Genomic DNA, 19,648 nt, shown 5'->3' with positions numbered 1-19,648 from the left:
ACAATAAATATTATGCCTTACATGCCTGAGGGTTCTGTGGAATTAGACATGGTTTTAATGAGGGAGGGGAAACCATCCCAAAACACCCCTTTTTCCAATAAAGAAGAAAATGCTCAAGCAAAGGGGTACTGTGCTATTTAGAATAAATTAGATCAAGTTAAAAACATTTTCATATCTTTTCTAATCTTCAAGAGTTAGAGGGTACATGGTTTTTCTAAATTATAATTTGATGGTTGTGAACTAATATTTGTCTTTTCCCCCCAGTACTGCACAAAAACAGTGAAGGAAAGCTGTATTTAAAACAACAGAAAATTAATTCTAATTCTTTTAACTCAAAAATCTGATTGGTGAATTAAAGTTAATATTACTTTTATTATTTATACATTTTATATATATAAAATATACATTATATACTACACATCTAACTTCAGGGGAAAGGAGAAGATTAACACTAGTTCCTTAATTTTTTTCCTTAAATTTAATGTGCTATCATGTGGAAAATGGCCAGTGTTTTCTACTGAAGTATGTCTCTGTTACCACTATGGGCTGCTGGGGGATACAAAAGAGTCAAATGGTCCAGTGGACCAATTTCTTTCACATAACATTTGCTAAGTTATAAGAATGGAACTTAAAAACAAAACCAAATCAAACCCACAGAGCATCAAGAGTGAATTCGAGGGGCCATTAGGTGGCACAGTGGATAGAGCACTGGCCCTGGAGTCAGGAGTAGCTGAGTTCAAATCCGACCTCAGACACTTAAAATTGCCTAGCTGTGTGGCCTTGGGCAAGCCACTTAATCCTATTTGCCTTGCAAAAACCTTAAAAAAAAGAGTGAATTTGATAGTTTTATATTAATTTTACCCCTAATAAAAAGCATTATTCTTTTTATTTTAATACAAGAAAATAATTTTGCCTATAACATGGGAGGAAAAACCAAACCTAATATGCAGTGTTGAATACTGGGAGATGAAGACAAAAGATTTTTTAAAAACATTTATTGGACTAGTGGCACTTATCTTTTCAACTAAATCAACTTGTAATTGATTTTTAAAAATATGTAATTCCTGAAAATCAAAAAAAAAGGTTTCAAAATAAATATTAAGATTTTTACATTGCTTTTTTCTTAATTTTTTATTTTTGCAGCCTGCTTTGAAACATGTCCAAACTCAAATGGCTAATGGCACTTTACGTTGAAACAATAACCAAATTAAATGTCTAGCAAAAATATCTTAATGTGATCTTTTAAAGTTGAACTTTCACTTTGATGCTGGGCAATTATTTAAAAATTAAGGGTCTGTCTGGGGCTTTTTTTGTTTTTTGGGGTGGAGGAGGAGGGAAAACACCTGTGATTTTAATGGCATAGGGAGTTCCCTCTATACACATCAGTGCCTACTTTATAACAATTTCAATCTTTATCAGAGGGCACTGAGACTAAATGGGGTGTGTGTGTATGAGTGTATGAGAGAGAGAGAGAGAGAGAGAGAGAGAGAGAGAGAATGAAGGAAAATGATCTGGGAGACGGGAAGACTGGTTTCAAAATCTTCCTCTGAAAGAGACTTGGGTTGTGTGACCCTGGACAAATAAGTGGCCACTAGGAGTTACAAATATAAAAACTATCAATCTTTAGTGATTTACTTGCAGTTCATTTAGCCATGACAAAAGATAATTACACCAGCTATTATATCACTTTTAGCACCTTTGTTACTTCTAGGAAGTTAACAAAAGCAGAAAAAGGGACACAAATGGATTATACATAAATACAATAATTCAATTAGTACTCCACTGTCTGAGAAAATTTCCACAAGTGGATCAAGTATAACAGAGGCTTCTGTAATAACAATTTTTAGTCCTTTGGTAGATATTGGTTACTCATATTCATTTATGCAAAAAATTTCTGATCCCATCAACTGGATTCAAAAGTTATATTCTTATCCTGAATTATAGTTCTATGAGATGATGTAATCTTTTAGGGTTAAAAACAGTCTACCTCTGGAAAGCACACACATATTTTAGGTATGGCTTAAAAGAAGATATGTAACATTTCTACAAATAATTACCTTCATTATGGTGCAAAATTAATTTCTGTTAGTATATATTATGTTTATTGGTCAGAAATGTATAATGTCAGACAAAATTATACCTGTAGAGAAATATATTCAATAAAAATTGACCTTAAATTCTAAGTTGAAAAACAAACTAAACAAACAATATTTAGTTTTCTTTAAAGGCCAGATGCATTTCATGGAATAAAGGTGGCTATTTTGAAATTAGTGTTACGAATTTACAAATTTTGCCCAACATCAAATAACCTGTAAAAACTTTTCAGCATGTTTTAAATTTCAAAAATAAATAGAAGCTTTCAACTGAAAGCATATATATTTATAGCTATCCAAAGTTAGAATGTTTTAAGCTACACAAGAAAAAAATGCTCCCAGGCTTGTGGCCCACTGAGTTATATAAAGCCTCTTCTGTCCCAACATTTTCTTGAATTCAAGTGTTATTTTCTTCCTTAAAAACGTGACCACCAGAGCTTTCACTTCAAACCATTCAATCCGTTTCCATGGCAGCACTTCGGGATTCCTTAGCTACCATAAGGCGCATTAGCTGACTATGGAATTTCTCAATCTTTTTTACATCTTGGGCCTGGTCTGTCCTATACACCAGACACTGCAAAACAAAAACAAAAAGTAAATATTAATAAAACATCTCTTTGGAATGTGATTTCTCAATCTTTAATATTATATACTTATAACTTCCCCTTGAAAATGTATAAATAATATTGTTGAGTTTAAAGATTCTGTCACTTATGGTATTACTCAATAGTAAAAGGCATACTTAAGTTCCCCAAAATTATAATACATATTCTTGATCATCATATAAAATTTTCAATGCCATTCATTAAAACAAAAAAAGACCAATGACATCCCAACTCTTGAGGATACCCCTTCCCTCTGTGCTGTCCAGTTAATAAAATTATATATATATTAAGATTTTCCTGTAGCTAATGGAAAGAGTCCAGTACCTCTGTCTTTCTTACCAAGTCCATTAATGATTCAGTAATGTTACCATGGGAGAAATTAAGTACTTTTGTGACCCACTTTTTTCCTCTAGGAAATTGAAAACAGGACAAAATAACTAGATATCCCACCTGAGGTCAACCCAAGGGCCTGAATTAAAACAGTTAAGTTACTTATTCTTACTTTCTACTATTAGAAATTCAAGATTCTTTAAGTTTCCTCAAAGAGAGTCCTCATTTTCTCTTACTATGACTTTCCCCTTACAAATTTTCCTTACTATAAGTTCATTTATTTTTTTCCTTCATCATGAAGTAGTTACTGTTCTTTTTTCTTTTTAATTTTTCTTTTTTTTTTTTTTTTGGTTTTTGCAAGGCAAATGGGGTTAAGTGGCTTGCCCAAGGCCACACAGATAAGCAATTATTAAGTGTCTGAGGCCAGATTTGAACTCAGGTACTCCTGACTCCAGGGCCGGTGCTCTATCCACTGTGCCACCTAGCTGCCTAGTAGTTACTGTTCTAAGAACAGTATTTCCCATATTGTATTAAGGTTCAATAAAACGTGTCTTTTTTTTTAAGTTTTTGTAAGGCAAACAGGGTTAAGTGGCTTGCCCAAGGCCACACAGATAAGCAATTATTAAGTGTCTGAGACCGGATTTGAACCCAGGTACTCCTGACTCCCAGGGCCTGTGCTTTATCCACTACGCCACCTAGCCACCCCAATAAAACATTTCTTAAGTTTTTTCTTCTTGTCCAAGATAAAAGACTCACTCAGAAAACCTATTTTCTGACCCTTAGGAATTCTGAATTACCTCCTTTCCTTTTGTAAAAATAGATAGTAAAACCATGCTAGGAATGGGAACCCTAACTTAATTTCAACTGACCCAAAAAGTATTAGTTCTATGAAAGCAAAAAAAAAAAATTAAATCTTTGGAAATATGCTTTAAAAATTACAAGATGGAGGTAATATTCTGTGAATGTAAAGGCTCTAGAAATAAGCCTTCCATACTCCTTCCCAAACAATGCACTAGGGGCAGCTAGGTGGTGCAGTGAATAGAACACCAGTCTTGGAGTCAGGAGGATCTGAATTCAAATGTGACCTCAGACATTTAATAATTATCTACTAGTTGTGTCTTTGGGCAAGTCACTTAGCCCCATTGCCTTGCAAAAACAAACAAAAAACCCAATGCACTAATCTACAGTTATTCATCCAGGAACTTCTACCATATAGAATACTATATGGAGAAAGGGGACAATTAACACAGCCTTCATTAATAATGACTGTGGACAGCATGACCTAACAACATGATTATAATGATCCTTAGTCATTTCTTGATGTTATTATATTGTGTTCAATATATTCTAAGAAGCCAGAGAAGCCTGTAATAAATTTTCAAAAGATTTCTAACCAGAACATTTGAACATTTCAAATCCCAGACTGACAGCTGAATAGCTTCCTATCTGTCAAATGAACAGTTAGATGGTACGGTGGATAGAGCACTGGTCTTGGAATCAGAAGGACAGGAGTTTGAATTCAGCCTAATGCTTACTAGCTGGGTGACTTAGGCAAGTTACTTAACCCTGACTGCCCTGCAACCGGGGCCATCTCCAGTTGTCCTGATACATATCTGACCACTGGACCCAAATGGCTCTAGAGAAGAAAGTAAGCCTGCTGACTTAGCACAGCACCCCCTCACTCAAATCCAATTCATGTGCTTGTCATGGTATAACCTCCCTGATGTCATGGTCTTCTTCAAGAATAAAGGACAAACATTATTACTTATTATTTATTATTATTATTATTATTATTATTATTATTATTATTATTATTATTATTATTAGCATCTTGGACTAGATCACCTTTTTCAGCCCTCAATCCTATATTCTTTTGAGTATGCCAACTCTCTGATCTTCTATACTTAAATCAGTGATAGTCATCTACTACCTATTAATGACCAAATGAGTGCCAGTCTCTGGCTGTCTACATGCAATAGTTTTACAATTCTATCTTCTTTGCTTAGAGAATGTCATAAATGTAGTATCAAACTCTTTAATGATATCCAAATTCAGTAAGTTACATTTATGCTTCTGTCTTGTCTTTCTAACCCAACATTCTACCATAGAAGGATATTAAAAATAGTGACTGATGATTGTGCACTATTAAGCAATTTTAAAATACCTGGTAACTGCCAACAACCCTGTTAAGTATATTCAACTTTCTATAATATGTGTACATACACACTCAGTGCTAGCACAGTCACCTGAGTCAGCCACAAAAGCAAGATGATAGAATGCATAAATAGAAGTTTAGAATGTAGAAAGCAAAAAGACATATACTCATTTCTAGTCAACTGACTCCTACTATTGCTTCTTTATAGCTTCCCTAAATAAGAGAAGACATGAAGAAGCAAAACACATTATTCAATCTGGAAATGAAAAGTTTTAATAACAACCATCATATATACAAAACACCACACAAGGAACTATCTGTTAGCTACTAAATCCTGAACAAAAAGAAATAGATTTATTGAAGGTAAAGGTTATTAGTGGCTGATTTGTATGTAAGAATTATATGAGTAAGGACCACTATACAACGTGAAAAATTATTATGTATAGATTTCTTCCTTATCAGAGTTCTTTTTAGGGAAATAGGCTAGATTATCTTCTTGGTCCCTTTATTAAATAAACATAATTGTAACAGTATTTAAATAGAGCTTTCAGGTTTGCAAAGTGCTCTATAAATATTATCTCAATTCTCAAAATAAATCTAAAAAGTAGATGTTATTATTATCTTCATTTAGTTAAGGTCCACTGAGAACATGAAATAGGAAAAATTCACTGCACTGAACAGATCTTTTCAATTGAAACAACACATTTTAAATAAAAGTAGCCCTCTAGATTACTAAGATAGGCATTTATCATTACCAGAGGGGGAAGGTATCGCCTTCAAAATTTAAATTGTCCATATACTAATTATTTCTTTATCTTATCCGGTGAAATGCTATTCACAAAGTACTTTTTAGTGTTATTGAATAAATTCCTGACTATATTTAAGTTCTAATCCTTATTACAGAATATACTTCAGTCTGCTATCTTTGCATCCTTAGCCTAGATGCAACCTTTCATCCTTTCATTTTCTCATAAACAGAGTTAAAAGAGGACTTGTCCTGTTAAGCTCTAAAATTCCATGATTCTTCTTTAAAAAATTTAGCTCTTTGTTCTATAACAAAATAACCACCAGAATTTTCTTTATATTAATACTCAAAGTTCTAACCGTTTCTTACTTTAAGGAAATGATCCTTCCAGTCTTCTTTTTATTAAGTGTTACTTCACCCAATTTAACAGCCTGTACTCTAATCATTAATAATAAAAGATTTTGGGCATCACCGAGAAAGCATTATAAACAAAGTGTACTGTAACACACAAGCAAAGATAGGATACACAATAATCTAAAACTTCTAGGTTTTTAATTTTTGCATCATGGATACCTTACACTATGATAGTCTAATGAAATCTATGAACATCATCTAAGAATATTTTGCTGCTTACATTCACAGTCAAAGGCAATGCTACATTTCAGTTGGAGATTAAAGATGTAATTTTCCCCACCATTCAAATTCACTGACCACCTGAAATCTAACTAAAAGGGCTATGGACTCCAGATTAAGAATCTCTGCCAGAGGGTTAGAGAATAATAAGCAAGAAGTGATAAAAACTGATATCTGCTTCTCAAATAAATAAATTGTCAAATAAATAAATATCACAGTTGTAAATTCTAATTAATTATGGTCCTTGTCACAGCTTCTGTTCTATTTATTCTATTTTGATATCTGGTTTCTTCATTACTCTTACATGAAGTTGGTCAAAGGAGAGCAACTACAAACATGGACTTGGACATGCAATACTAAAAAAACAAGTTGAATTACTTTCCAACAATCCATAAAAGTAGTTTCTAAAGCAATGTTCCTGAACTTAGAACAAAGATAAACATCTTCATGGAGTAATTTGCATAAAGTCTATGATTAATTCTTAACAAATGGTTAACCCAGGAAACTCAAACTTGTATAATGAATAAAAGTTTATACTTACAACTAAATCATCTGTTACTTTGATACACAGATTTCCATCTGAGTGTCTATATTTGAGAACCACACGTGCCTGAAACAATACAATTTTAGAAACAGTGAAGACAGTTGATGTTTTTTCATGAATTAAGTTTTAATAAACATCTCAAATATTATCTGTTATCCACAATCTCTTATCACTCTTATTTCCCCTTCTCACTAAAACCAAAACTTATAAAAATGTGTGCTTTAAAGAAAGAATATGTATTACTGATATAGAAACAGCATTTTATTTTAAGTAGATTTATATAATGCTGGTATCCAAATATAGCAGCTTTGTTTGGGAGTTATTTTTATTACCATAAGAACCAAAGTTAAACTATTTTGGAACCTTCCTGGGAAAAGGTAATTGGCTTTGAACTGAAAACAGATCTAACACTGCAATACTTTCCTGAGGTTAGTGTTAATGAATGACATGAGAAATATGATTTTAACAGAGGAAGATATAGAAGTCATTCTGGACTAATTCCTCCCAATTCAGTTTGCCAAGCTCTTCTCACATTTTGCACAATAGAAGGAAAAAACCATCCTTACTTTCACCCAGTTCCTTTAAAAAGACACTTATAGCCTGAGCTCTCACTCTTCCACGTTAAAGTCCTACCTAGATGATTCATCATGGACTCAAGGTGATTCTAAATGCCTAAAGGGTATATCAATTGAGCATAAATTCTAGTTGGCCCAACTAGAAATGTTTCTTATGAATCCAAAGATATTCTATATGTTTGAGGAAAAGGCTAGCTAAATTTGAAGATCATCCCCAAAAAAGATGGCTATTAAAATGAACAAATTCATAAAATCAATTTAATTAATGAACATCCTCTGCTAAGGAGTGAGGTTGTAATCCATGCCAGTGGCAGTTAATAATCCTATCAATAAACACTTGATATTCTGAAGTTGAAAGTTTTTTTTTTTTGGCTAGGCAATGGGGTTAAAGTGACTTGCCCAAGATTACACAGCTAGGTTAATTATTAAGTGTCTGAAGCCCAATTTAAATTCAGGTCCTCCTGACTCCAGGGCCAGTGCTCTATCTACTGCTCCACCTAGCCACCCCTTAAGTTGAAACTTTTATATTTTTTCCCATAATATACTTATAAAATGTTAGTGGAATTGTCATATTTGTATGTTTGTTCGTGGTAATACTATTCTATTGTTAAGTTCCTAGAGAATTTGGATTGTTTGCCTTAATAAAAATTGGCATAGGTACGCATAATTCAACTGAATATTATTTAACAGGTAAATGGAGTCAACTGTTTAGCCAGATATTAAAATAAGCATTTATTAGACACCTATTGTGTGTCAGGCACTATGCCAAGCTTTGGGGGATACAAAAAACAAAACAAAACAGAAAACCTAGTCCTGGCTCAGTCTAATGGGGAAGAAAATATGCAAACAACTATATACATATAAGGTAAATCAGAAATAATCAATAGTCAGAAAAGCACTAGATTAAGGGGGATCTGGAAGAGAGTTTACTGCAAAAGATAGGATTTTTTAGCTGAGACTGAAGAAATTAGGGAGAACTCTAGATATGGGAGACAATTAGTGAAAAATGTCCAGTTAGAAGTAAGGAGACTAGAAAAGTAGGGTGAGGCCACTTTTTCCTCTGCCCCTACGTTTTCCTCTTACTGCCCTCTCCTGGTTTTTCTCCTATCTGTATAACTGCTTCTCAGTCTTTTGTTTATCATGCATTCTATGGTCCTTTATAAAGAAATCTAGCTTAGGACTTTTACCTTAGATGCTCTTTTCTTCTCTTTCTAGAATCTAGATATTTTTTATGTCATCAGCAGCCATGAATATAATATGAAAGTCTATAAATGACTCTCAAATCTATGTACTGAGTTTACCTCCACAATATCTCACATCCATCCCAATCTCTCTCTACTCAGATCACCATCATCCTAATTTAGGCCTCAATTCTCATCACCTCCAGTCTAATTGGTCTTATTTCTAATGTCTTTTCTCGTTTCTATTCTATCATCAAAGAGCTGTCAAAATGAAACAGAGGTCTAATTGTTATTCCTGTTCACAATGCTTTAGTGTTTCTCTACTGTGCTGAAGAATAAAATGCACATTTGTGTCTTCTTTCACAGCATGATTAATATGGTAATGTCTTGCGTGATTGAACATATAACCTATATTGTATTGCTTACTGTCTCAGAGAGGAGAGAGATAAGGAAGAAAAAATGTTGAACACAAATTTTTTTTCAAATGAATGTTAATCATGATGGCAAATAGTCCAGGTTATATATGTGCGATTTTAGAGGAAGAGAGAAAAATTTGAAACTCAAAATCTTATGGAACAAATAAATGTTTTCATTATTTTATCTTTTAACTATCTCTTAACTAGTCTTTTTTTTGTTTTTGTTTTTGCAAAGCAATGGGGTTAAGTGGCTTGCCCAAGGCCACCCAGCTAGGTAATTATTAAGTGTCTGAGGTTGGATTTGAATTCAGGGGTACTCCTGACTCCAGGGCCGGTGCTCCATCCACTGTGCCACCTAGCCACCCCAGGAACAAATGAATGTTGAAAACTATCTTTTACATGGAATTGGAAAAAATATAATTAAAATTAGTGTTTTGCAAACCTAAAAAAGATAATGAATATTAAAAATTAGCTTCACTTGTAATTGGGGGAAAATATTATTTTTAAATAATAAAATACAAAAGCCTCTACTTGATATATAAAGCTTTCACAAACAGTATATGCTATCTTTCCAAATAACTACATTATTATGTTCCAACCAAATCAATGGACTTGATATTCCTGGTACTGTTTATTATATATCCCACAGTCAGGCCTTTCTTTGTGCTTTGCTGCCTAGAATGCTTTACTTCTTCATCTCTTCTGCCTCTTGAATTCCTAGCTCCATTTAAGACAATAGTTCAAATGCCACCTTCTAAAGGAGGGTTTTTTTGATCTTTCCAATGGTTTCTGGGCCTCTACCCCCATCAGGATATATATATTTTTTGCCTTTGTATGCAATATTGCATGTTGTTTTCTATTCCTTCTCCCCAAAACTTTCTCTTGGATGAAAGTTGAGTCCAGAAACTGTTTACATCTCTATTTTTGTAATCCTAAGTGTCTGGCATGAGATGAGTGCTTAATAAATTTTTGGTAAATTTAATTAAATATCTGAACTTAAGAGAAAGGAAGATGTCATATGTTCCAAGGAACTACATACAAGACAACAAGGAGGAACTCATCATACCTGCACTACCATCATCACATTTAGTCAGGTTTTCATTTGGTTTTCATTCCATCTCAGAGAGAAGTTCATACACTCATACATACACACACACACACACACACACACACACACACACACACACACACAAACAGTTAATCCCTCAACTCATTCTTCTGAGCATTGTGCCAGGAAGCCAGTGGAAGTAATAATGTAATTTCCCAAAAGACTAACTTATTAGTACAATGTTAAGGAATGTTTTCAAGTCTCTATGAGGTACAAATGAATACAACTTCCATGTAAATTTATACTTATATATAAAACCTTGTCTAGATAAATTTTTATCCCTTCCAACATCTTCCAATTTCATTTCTCTCTATCCAATCTAATGATAAGTGTAATGCTTTAATACAATATAGATTAAGTGGTGAAACCGTGATTTAGAGTTTGGCATGTGGCTCTAAAAGGAAGCCCTTCCTACCAGAGGATGAGCTCCAATGGCAAGGGTTAATAATCCTTGCTTTAAGTACTGCAACAGGAAGTGTGAGTACTTTAAACAGTTCTACATTCAGTGAGCTGTTTTCAAATTACTCAGCAAATACAAGTTAGCAATAGAATTTTTTAAAATGTACATTACTCCAACAACAAAAAAAAAACTGTATAAATTTGTCCCAAGGTGGATACAATAACTTCTGTAGTAATCCTAATGACTAAATTAAAAAAAAAAAAATTAAGAATGTTATAAATTCTACATTCCCTTTTCTCCAAAGAGTACTAGGAGAAATATTAAACCCTCTATGCAATTAGCACAAAGATCTGTTAGAAGGCAGGAGGGAAAGGATGTAAAGAAGTAATATAGATTAAGCACCTGAAATCCTTTAAGTAGTAAAACTATGATTTAAACATGTCCTCAGGCAAAAGGATACAATTCAAAAGGGAAACATTTCCTACTCACTGGAGGGACTAAAAAAAACCATTAAAATGAAGTCAAAAGAATGAAAAAGATAGAAAATATGAAATATCTCATTGGAAAAACAAACTGAAAAATAGAGTATATGGAACTACCTAAATTCCATGAATTTGTAGGAATGCTCATCATTGGAGAATGGTTGAAAAAGTTACAGTGTATTTTGTGCATAAATGATGAGGAAGATAATTTCAGAAAATATTTATATGAGACCTGAGCAGCTAGGTGGCCCAGTGGATAGGGCACTGGTCTTTCAGGACAGTTTGATTCCAGCCTCAGACACTTGGATCTTACTAGCTGTGTGATCTTGGGCAAGTCACATAACCCTGAATGGCCACTGGATCCAGATGATTCTAGAGGAGAAAGTGAGGTTGGTGACTTAGCACAACACCACCCCACTCAAATCCAATTCATGTGCTTGTTATGGCATCAACTCCCTGATGTCATTGGTCTCTTTTGACAACAAAGGACAAACATTATTTATGGAACCTAAATTAACTGATGTATGAGAAATCACAAGGAACTAAACAAAGTTAAAATGTTTGTATTTTTATATGACAAGATGATGCACGTATCCTATAAGAACTTTATCATATATCAGGGGTCATTGAAGAGATCTAATTAGAGGGACTGGAAGTGATTCTGTTATTCTTAAAAGAAAATGGAAGGTATAGAAAAGTGAAATGCACTGGAAAAGGCATTAAGAATAGGGAAAATTATCTCACATGACCAGAGTGAATAAAGGAAGTCAAAACAATTCTGAGGAGAATGTGGGGAGAAAGAGGCCACAGGAACTTCACTTTCATCTGAACTAATCTAAAGAGGAAAGGAATACTTAACTATACTTGGGTACAGATATAATTTCACTCAATAGTGAAGGTAACAATAGAGAAAGGTAATGAAAAAGAGAGGTGGGCAGATTAAGGATGGGATTAGTCAGAAGCAAAACAATCTCTTACAGAAAGGGAGGAAGTAAAGAGAAGGGGTAGTACAAGATAAAAGATGGAGGAAAATGTACAATTAATTCTAACTGTAAATGTAAATGGGATGAACTTACTCATAAAACAAATGAAGATAACATTAAACATAATCCAACAATATATTGCTTACAAGAAAACATTTTAATCAGAAAAATACACAGTTAAAATAAAGGGCTAGAGAAGAATCTATTACACTTCAAATGAGTAAAAGATAGGCATAACAATTATGAACTTAAAACAAAACAGTAAAAACAGATCAAATTAAAAGAGATAAGCAAGGAAACTACTCTTTGCTACAAGGTACCATAAAACAATGAATTAATATCAATAATATAATGCCATTATGTGAATTCTTTTGTATATATGTGTTTGTGAATTCTTTGAAATTTTTTTTTTGGCAAGACAATGGGGTTAAGTGACTAACTAGGTAGGTATTTTATTAAGTGTCTGAGGCCAGATTTGAACTCAGGTCCTCCTGACTCCAGGGTCAGCACCATCTAGCTACCCCTGTTTGTGAATTCTTAAAGGAAAAATTGAATTAGTTAAGAGAGAATAAAAATCTAATAGAGAGGAGTCTCAATTTTTGTTCTTGAATAATAGGTCTCAAACTAACCCATAAAACTGTAGTAGAAAGGCCAACTCAGATGCTACAATCCCTTCCAGGGACTCCTGAGGAAGATTACCCAAAGAAAAAGGTCATGGGGCACAAAAACAAACTGGTGCTTATTAATACATAATTAACAATGATTATGACGTAGACATAATTTTTGGTAGCCTGAACATAAACAGATTAAAGTAAAAAGGTCAAAATCAACGCCAAACTAGGCAACAAATTACTCTTTAAACAACAGAAAAGATATCAACAGAGAATAGCTCCCACAAAAATTAAATCAAGGGGGCAGCTAGGTGGCACAGTGTATAGAGCATCTGCTCTGGGGTCAGGAGGATGAGTTCAAATCAGACCTCAGACACTTAATAATTACCCAGTTGTGCGAACTTGGGCAAGTCACTTAACCCCACTGACTTGCAAAAACAAAAAAATTAAATCAATACAGTACAAGGAGGCCCAGGGTTCAAATGAGATATGACAGCCAAAGACAATAATGGTTTAGAATATAAACTCATTTGGGAAAATATTAGCAAAGATGGAAGATTATAAACAGTATATGCAAATGATCAATTTTGTGATTTCCTTAGCTCAGCCCAAGACTGGCACCTAAGACACATAAATTAAGTGACTTTCCCCAGGCTAATTAAGATAAACATTTGAGGCAGTATTAGAATCCAATTCATTCAGCCCAGCAGTCCACACATTCTGCACTGTGAAGGCTCATAAACAACAAAGAATAAATAAGTAAAAACTCTTGGGATGAAAATCAAAAACTATTAATACATAAGAAAACTAGAAGCACAAATTGAAGAAAAAATTTTTAAAAAGGAGGAATTTTTATAAATCAACTATTTTCATCATCTATTTCAGTGAAATAACTATGTACTCTAATACCTTAGTCATTGATATAAGGAAAAGAAATGTCATTTAGTAAAAACAAAATAAGTAAAAATAAATTGAATGAGTTAAGTACAGAAAATAATATTAGAGACAATTTAAAAAAGATTTAAGGATTGAATTTTTAAAATAGCAATGAGAAGAAAGCAAACAACAGAAATCAATGACATAATATTATCACTGAAAAATGTGATTTCTTCCTAAAGTGCAATTTTACTTCTTAAAGTACAATGTTACTCCCTAATGAATAAATTCCAGTGGTTCCACATTGTTTCAAAAATTAGCTAAAGACTCCTATTTAGGGGGCAGCTAGTCTTTCCAGGTTTTTTGGAAATCCCAACCCTCATAATTTCTTATAAAACAATAGTGTTCCATACATATACCACAATTTGTTCAGCAGCCATCCCCAATTGATGAGCATCCCCTCAATTTTCAATTCTTTGTCACTAAGAAGAGAGCTGTATTTTTTGTATTATGTGGGATTTTTTTAAACCTTTTTTCATGATCTCTTCAGGATATAGACCCAATAGTTATTGCTGGATCAAATAATTGGGCACAATTTCAAATTGCTCTCCAGAAAAGTTGAATCAGTTCACAACTCCACCAACATGCATTAGTGTTCCAGTTTTCCCACATCCCCTCCCCAACATTGATCATTTTCCTTTCTAATCATATTGGCTAATCTGATAGGTGTGAAGTGATACCTCGGCGATGTTTTCATTTGCATTTCTCTAATTAATAATGATTTAGAGCAATTTTCCATATGATTATAGATAGCTTTGATTTCTTCATCTGAGAATTGCCTTTCCATATCCTTTGACCATTTATCAATTGGGGGAATGACTTGTTTCTTAATAAATCTGACTCAGTTCTCTATATATTTTAGAAATTAAGTCCTAAGAATTTAAGTCCTAGTTGTAAAAATTGTTTACCAACTTAATCCATTCCTTTTAATTTTGACTGCAGTGGTTTTTGTTTGTGCAAAAATTTTTTAATTTAATGTAATCAAATTATACAGTTTTTTAATAATGTTTTCTATTCTTTGTTCATAAACAGTTCCCCTTTCCATAGATCTGACAGGTAAACTATTCCTTGTTCTTCTAACTGGCTTATGATATTACCTTTTATGTCTAAATTCTGTACCCATTTCAAACTTATCAAGGTATAGAGTGTGAGATGATAGTCTATGCCTAGTTTCTGTCATATTATTGGGTGTATATATATATATATTTTTTTTTAAAAGAAAAGAATGTTTTAACACTCACAATACTACCATTTCTCAAGTTTCCCATATGCTAATAAAAAACCCAAGATTCAGCAACAAGTTAAAAATAGCCCCAATTTTAAAGGCAAAGTTATACCTTTCTGATGAAATAACTTCTATTCCATAAATAACCCTCAGTTTCAATAATGGTTTTATATATTTTAACATCAAGCCATGTCACGTATAGACCAAAGCTCAACTAAATGCAGGTGCCAGGTCATTTTTTCCAGTTTTATCCCAAACGAGGGAAGCAATAAAAGGAACTTTTGTTCTTCTTGCTTTTAGCCAGCTTAGTAATTTTAAAAGCTAATGCTCCCAGGCCTGGTCAGCTTCAGTCAGAGTAACATTACATTTCTTGAGTCCTAGAGACTTGAGTTCTGTCCCCTAAAAAAATGGGCCACTGAAAACCAAGGCTATCCTCTAGCTCACATAAAGTCTAAAATGTATTTTTTGTTTATACGTATGCTCAAATCCTCTCTTTAGTCAGTCCAAATTATTATTGAAGGGTATTAAGAACAAATTTGGAGTCCTCATCTGTAAATGTGAAACAATTCTGTAAGGTAACATGCTGTATTCTCATTATCCCTTTTGCTTTAAAAACAAGTCAGGAAAAAACAAACCAAAACAAATTCCCACCCACCACTTTTCAGCTTTCAGTGTACATTATTTCTGGGTCAGATAGGTTGCACATTGGATAGACTACCAGGTCTGAAGTGAGGAAGAATTTATCTTCCTGAGTTCAAATCTGGCCTCAGATAACTTACTACCTGGATGACCGTGGAGCAAGTCACTTAATTCTGTTTGCCTCAGTTTCCTCATCTGAAAATGATTTGGAGAAGAAAATGGCAAACTACTCCAGTATCTATGCCAAGAAAACCCCAACAGGGTCACAAAGAGTCACACATGACTGAACACACACAAATATACATATCTCAAATGAAATATTTAAGCCTTTTGTATACTTTGATAGGTCAGTTATCAATATTCCTTAGTTAGAAATTTTAAGTTATTTGAGCCTCCTCCAATAAAGTTTTGCTCCAATGTCTCTTCCAGTAGAGGGTAACCTTGGGTTTTAGAAGGTACTATTAGATACCAAAGTAAAGCCATCAAATTCTACCTGCAACAAGATTTTGTCTTGCCTAACTAAATCCAGACAAGTTCATCAATAAAAGGTTGATCAGTTAGTGATGAATTCTTTTGACCTCAGCAGCTAATCAAATCAACCAGAGAACTGCAAATGATCTTCAAAAGGGGGAAGACAGTAATGTGATACCTAAAAAAATGTACCATCAAAAAAAGGAATCCACATCTAGGAAATAGGATTCCTACCTGAAAAAAAAAGATGAACTAATCTTTCCCATACAGAAATGGTACTATCAAAACCTAACTCGTTAAACCTAAACTTCTTTTGGATTATTTTTTTTTCTCGCAAGGAAGTTATACTCTCAAAAAAAAAAAGAGACAGGAGATCTGAATACTAAATTCCCATGACATCAAATGAAGCTGGTCCAGATGGCACTTAGGGTCCTTTCAATGGCAATTCATGCCATTCCAATCTCATTGTCCTGACTCGCTTCCATTACCTAATGCTGCTTATTAAGGACCCTGGATGGGCCTCGAGGGATACAAGGATTAAACCCAAACAGTGCCTGCCCTCTCTGAAGGAGCTCCTTTACTTATTTTACTCGGGTTCACAGAGAAGCATATCCGAGGCCATTAGGGGAGCAGGAGGATGGGGCAGCCCCGACTTGTGCCTTCTGAAGGTTCACTCCATGTCCCGTGCCCAGCTCCATCCAAGCAGAGTCTCTCGGGGACTCGAGATCCGCGGGTCTGATTCTGCCAACAGAAGGGCTCCCACATCCAGGGGTTCGGGGGATGGAGGAGACAACAGGAGTGGGGGGAGACAGACAGGAATTAAGCAAAACTGTGTCACCGCCCGGAGGTTTCGGGAAACAAACGTTCTCGGCCGCTGATGGCCGTGAAGGCTGCAGAGAGAGAAAGGTAAAGGGTGGGGGTGGGGGAGAAGAGGCGGCGGCCATCCACCGCATCCTCCGGGGCGGCACCTCACAAGAGCCCTGGAGGGATGCTCGCATTACCTTCATGGGGTCGGCGAGGTAGAGCTTCTCGGCCGCGCGGCTGAATTCCTCCCAGGTCTGGTACTGCGGCATAGTCAGGCCGGAGCGGCACAGGTAGGAGGACGCCGGGGTACCAGGAGCAACGCGCCCAAAGCGGCTCAACCGACTCAGCGATTCCCTCACAGACCCTCCGCGACAAGATGGCGACGCCACCTCTCACCATCGGCCCATACCATTGGACGGGGCCGGAATGGGTTTGTCCAATCAAAAGGCAGAATGTGAGAGGGGCGGGTGTAGAGTCATATGTGGCATGACGTGAGACGTATAATACGAAGAACTGCCGCAGAGGCGGGAGGAGCTAGAGAGAGGAAAAGGGAAACTTTCTTTCTTACTGGCCGGGAGCTGTTGGAAGTAATGTGCCACTCGCTGATTGGTTCTTTCTGAAACCTTGGTGACTGGCGTCAGATTAGTCCGTTAGTTCCCGCTCATCCCCCATCCTCTGGGAAGAGAGAGGCTGAAAACCCTCCCCATTGGGCTTTCCGGAGTTTGTTAAATACTTGCATTTTATATATATATATACATGTATGTATATATACATATATATACATACATGTATATATATATATACATATATATATGTGTGTGTGATATAAAATGCGTGTGTGTTTTTAATTTTTTTCGTAATATATGTTTTTTGAATCCAGTTCTGTAATGAAAGAAGAAAAGAGAACGTCTTTCTCGCTTATTGAAGCGGTTCTCCAATATTTTGGTCTGGGACCTAGAGCTTTTATTTATATGAGTTCTGTCCACCAGTATTTGACGTATCAGAAATTAAAATGAATTTTAAGGAACCCCGTTATACGGTAAATAATACTGATTTTTTTTAGTATATTTTTATTTTATTAACACATTTTCCAATTATATTTTAAAATTCTGCCTCCCAAGCAATATGATAGGGATTATACATATAAAGTCTTGCAGAACACAAAGGGAATTGCAAAAGAAAACATAAAAAAGGAAATGAAAAAGTATACTTGTCTGCATTGACTGGAAATAGCATTTTTTCATCTGGAGGCCTTTGGAATAGTTATGGATCATGGTATTGATCAGAGAAGCCACTAAAGTCTCAGAAAGTTCTTGACACTTCAGTGGTTCCATGAATAGAAATACGTGTGTGTATACATACCCACACACACCTACATACATATATATATATATATATATATATATATATTCTTTTTTAATGAGTTATAATAACACTAAAGAAGACTATTGCAGTCTGCTTTGATGTTGTACCTTCAGGACCATGAAACTTCACCATTTAATTTGCAGTTGCAACCTCCTATATCTTGGCTCCTTCTAATAGATTTAATTCCTTGAGAGCAGGGACTATTTATATTGCTTTTCTATTTGTTTCTTTTGTTTTAGCACAGTTTTTATATATTTTGTTTTCTTTATTTCAGACCTGAAATTTGGGTTTTCTTGGCAAAGATACTGGAGTAGTTTGCTATTTCCTTCTCTAGGAAACTGAGGCAAACAGGGTTAAGTGATTGCCTAAGGTTATACATCCAGAAAGTGTCTGAAGTCGGATTTGAACTCAGGTCTTCCTGCTTTCAGACCTGGAGTTCTACCTACTCTGCCTCCTTGCTGCCTCACGTTTTACACATAATAATGGTTTAATAAATACTTTTTCATTCATTCTGGTCCAAGTTACTATTCCCATTTGTATCGCTTGCAGGACCATAACCAATATAGAACATTGAAATATTTGATTCAGGGTGCCAACATTCAAGGAGATCATGCCTCTTTCCCATAGTAGTTCCATTGGATAGCATAGTACCATGGAAGATCATGACCCATGAGGGAGAAAAGGAAATATGCTTTCCTCACTCAGATCGGGGTTGAAACTGAGAGTTCTAAAGCAAGTGGTAGACATTTCCTAATTCCTTTTGTAGCTCTTATCTAGCCATTTTATACCCCTAAATCTGTTGAGTACCAATATCTTGGTATTTTTATAGGTATGTAAAATATGTTAGCAAAATAAATTCTAACCTAGAGTCAGAAAGACCTCAATTCAAATCCAGCCTAAGAACACTTTCTAGCTATTTGACTCTGGGCTAGTCATTTTAACTCTGATTGCCTTTATTTCCTCATCTGTAAAATGAGTTGGAGAAGGAAATAAAGTACTCTAGTATCTTTCCCAAAAAATCCCCAAATGGGGTCTCAAAGGGTCAGTCATGGATGAACAATTAACATTAACATTAACATTAGAGAAACCTCTAGTTCCATACAAATATACATACCAGGCTAATAGGAGAAATATTAACTAAGTAATAAACATACAAAATTTACCAAAAATGATTCCTTCATAATGAAATGCCATCCTTAACAATAAACCTAAAAATATAAGGCACAAAATTATTACTGAAAAAAAGATGACAATGGATTAGCATAATACCTGTCATAGACACAATGAGGGCTGCCTAGAGGCAAGGTCACATGGACTTTCTAACGTTTAACAGAGAAAGAATAGAAA

At 34.7% G+C, this 19,648-nt stretch overlaps 1 protein-coding gene across 1 annotated transcript; it reads right to left on the bottom strand.

Moving 5' to 3' along the window:
* Positions 1 to 1,464: 1,464 nt before the first annotated feature.
* On the bottom strand, positions 1,465 to 17,328 carry SRP9 (signal recognition particle 9). Its single transcript, XM_074222807.1, has 3 exons — positions 17,134 to 17,328; positions 7,103 to 7,171; positions 1,465 to 2,667 (listed from the first exon to the last, which is right to left on the bottom strand). The coding sequence occupies exons 1-3, from the start codon at positions 17,203 to 17,205 to the stop codon at positions 2,548 to 2,550; spliced, it is 261 nt and encodes an 86-aa protein (XP_074078908.1). The 5' UTR covers positions 17,206 to 17,328; the 3' UTR covers positions 1,465 to 2,547.
* Between the last annotated feature and the right edge of the window lie 2,320 nt (positions 17,329 to 19,648).

The sequence above is a fragment of the Macrotis lagotis genome, chromosome 2, assembly GCF_037893015.1.
Source record: "Macrotis lagotis isolate mMagLag1 chromosome 2, bilby.v1.9.chrom.fasta, whole genome shotgun sequence".
Classification (NCBI taxonomy): Eukaryota; Metazoa; Chordata; class Mammalia; order Peramelemorphia; family Peramelidae; genus Macrotis; species Macrotis lagotis.
Note: the sequence above shows the minus strand (reverse complement) of the source record. Positions and strands in the feature narration are given on the sequence as shown.

Coding starts and splice junctions, on each gene's coding strand:
- SRP9 (XM_074222807.1), bottom strand. CDS start 17,205: ATGCCGCAGTACCAGACCTGGGAGGAATTCAGCCGCGCGGCCGAGAAG. Junction 7,172..17,133: donor ACCTCGCCGACCCCATGAAG/GTAATGCGAGCA, acceptor GTATTGTTTCAG/GCACGTGTGGTTCTCAAATA. Junction 2,668..7,102: donor AAGTAACAGATGATTTAGTT/GTAAGTATAAAC, acceptor TTTGTTTTGCAG/TGTCTGGTGTATAGGACAGA.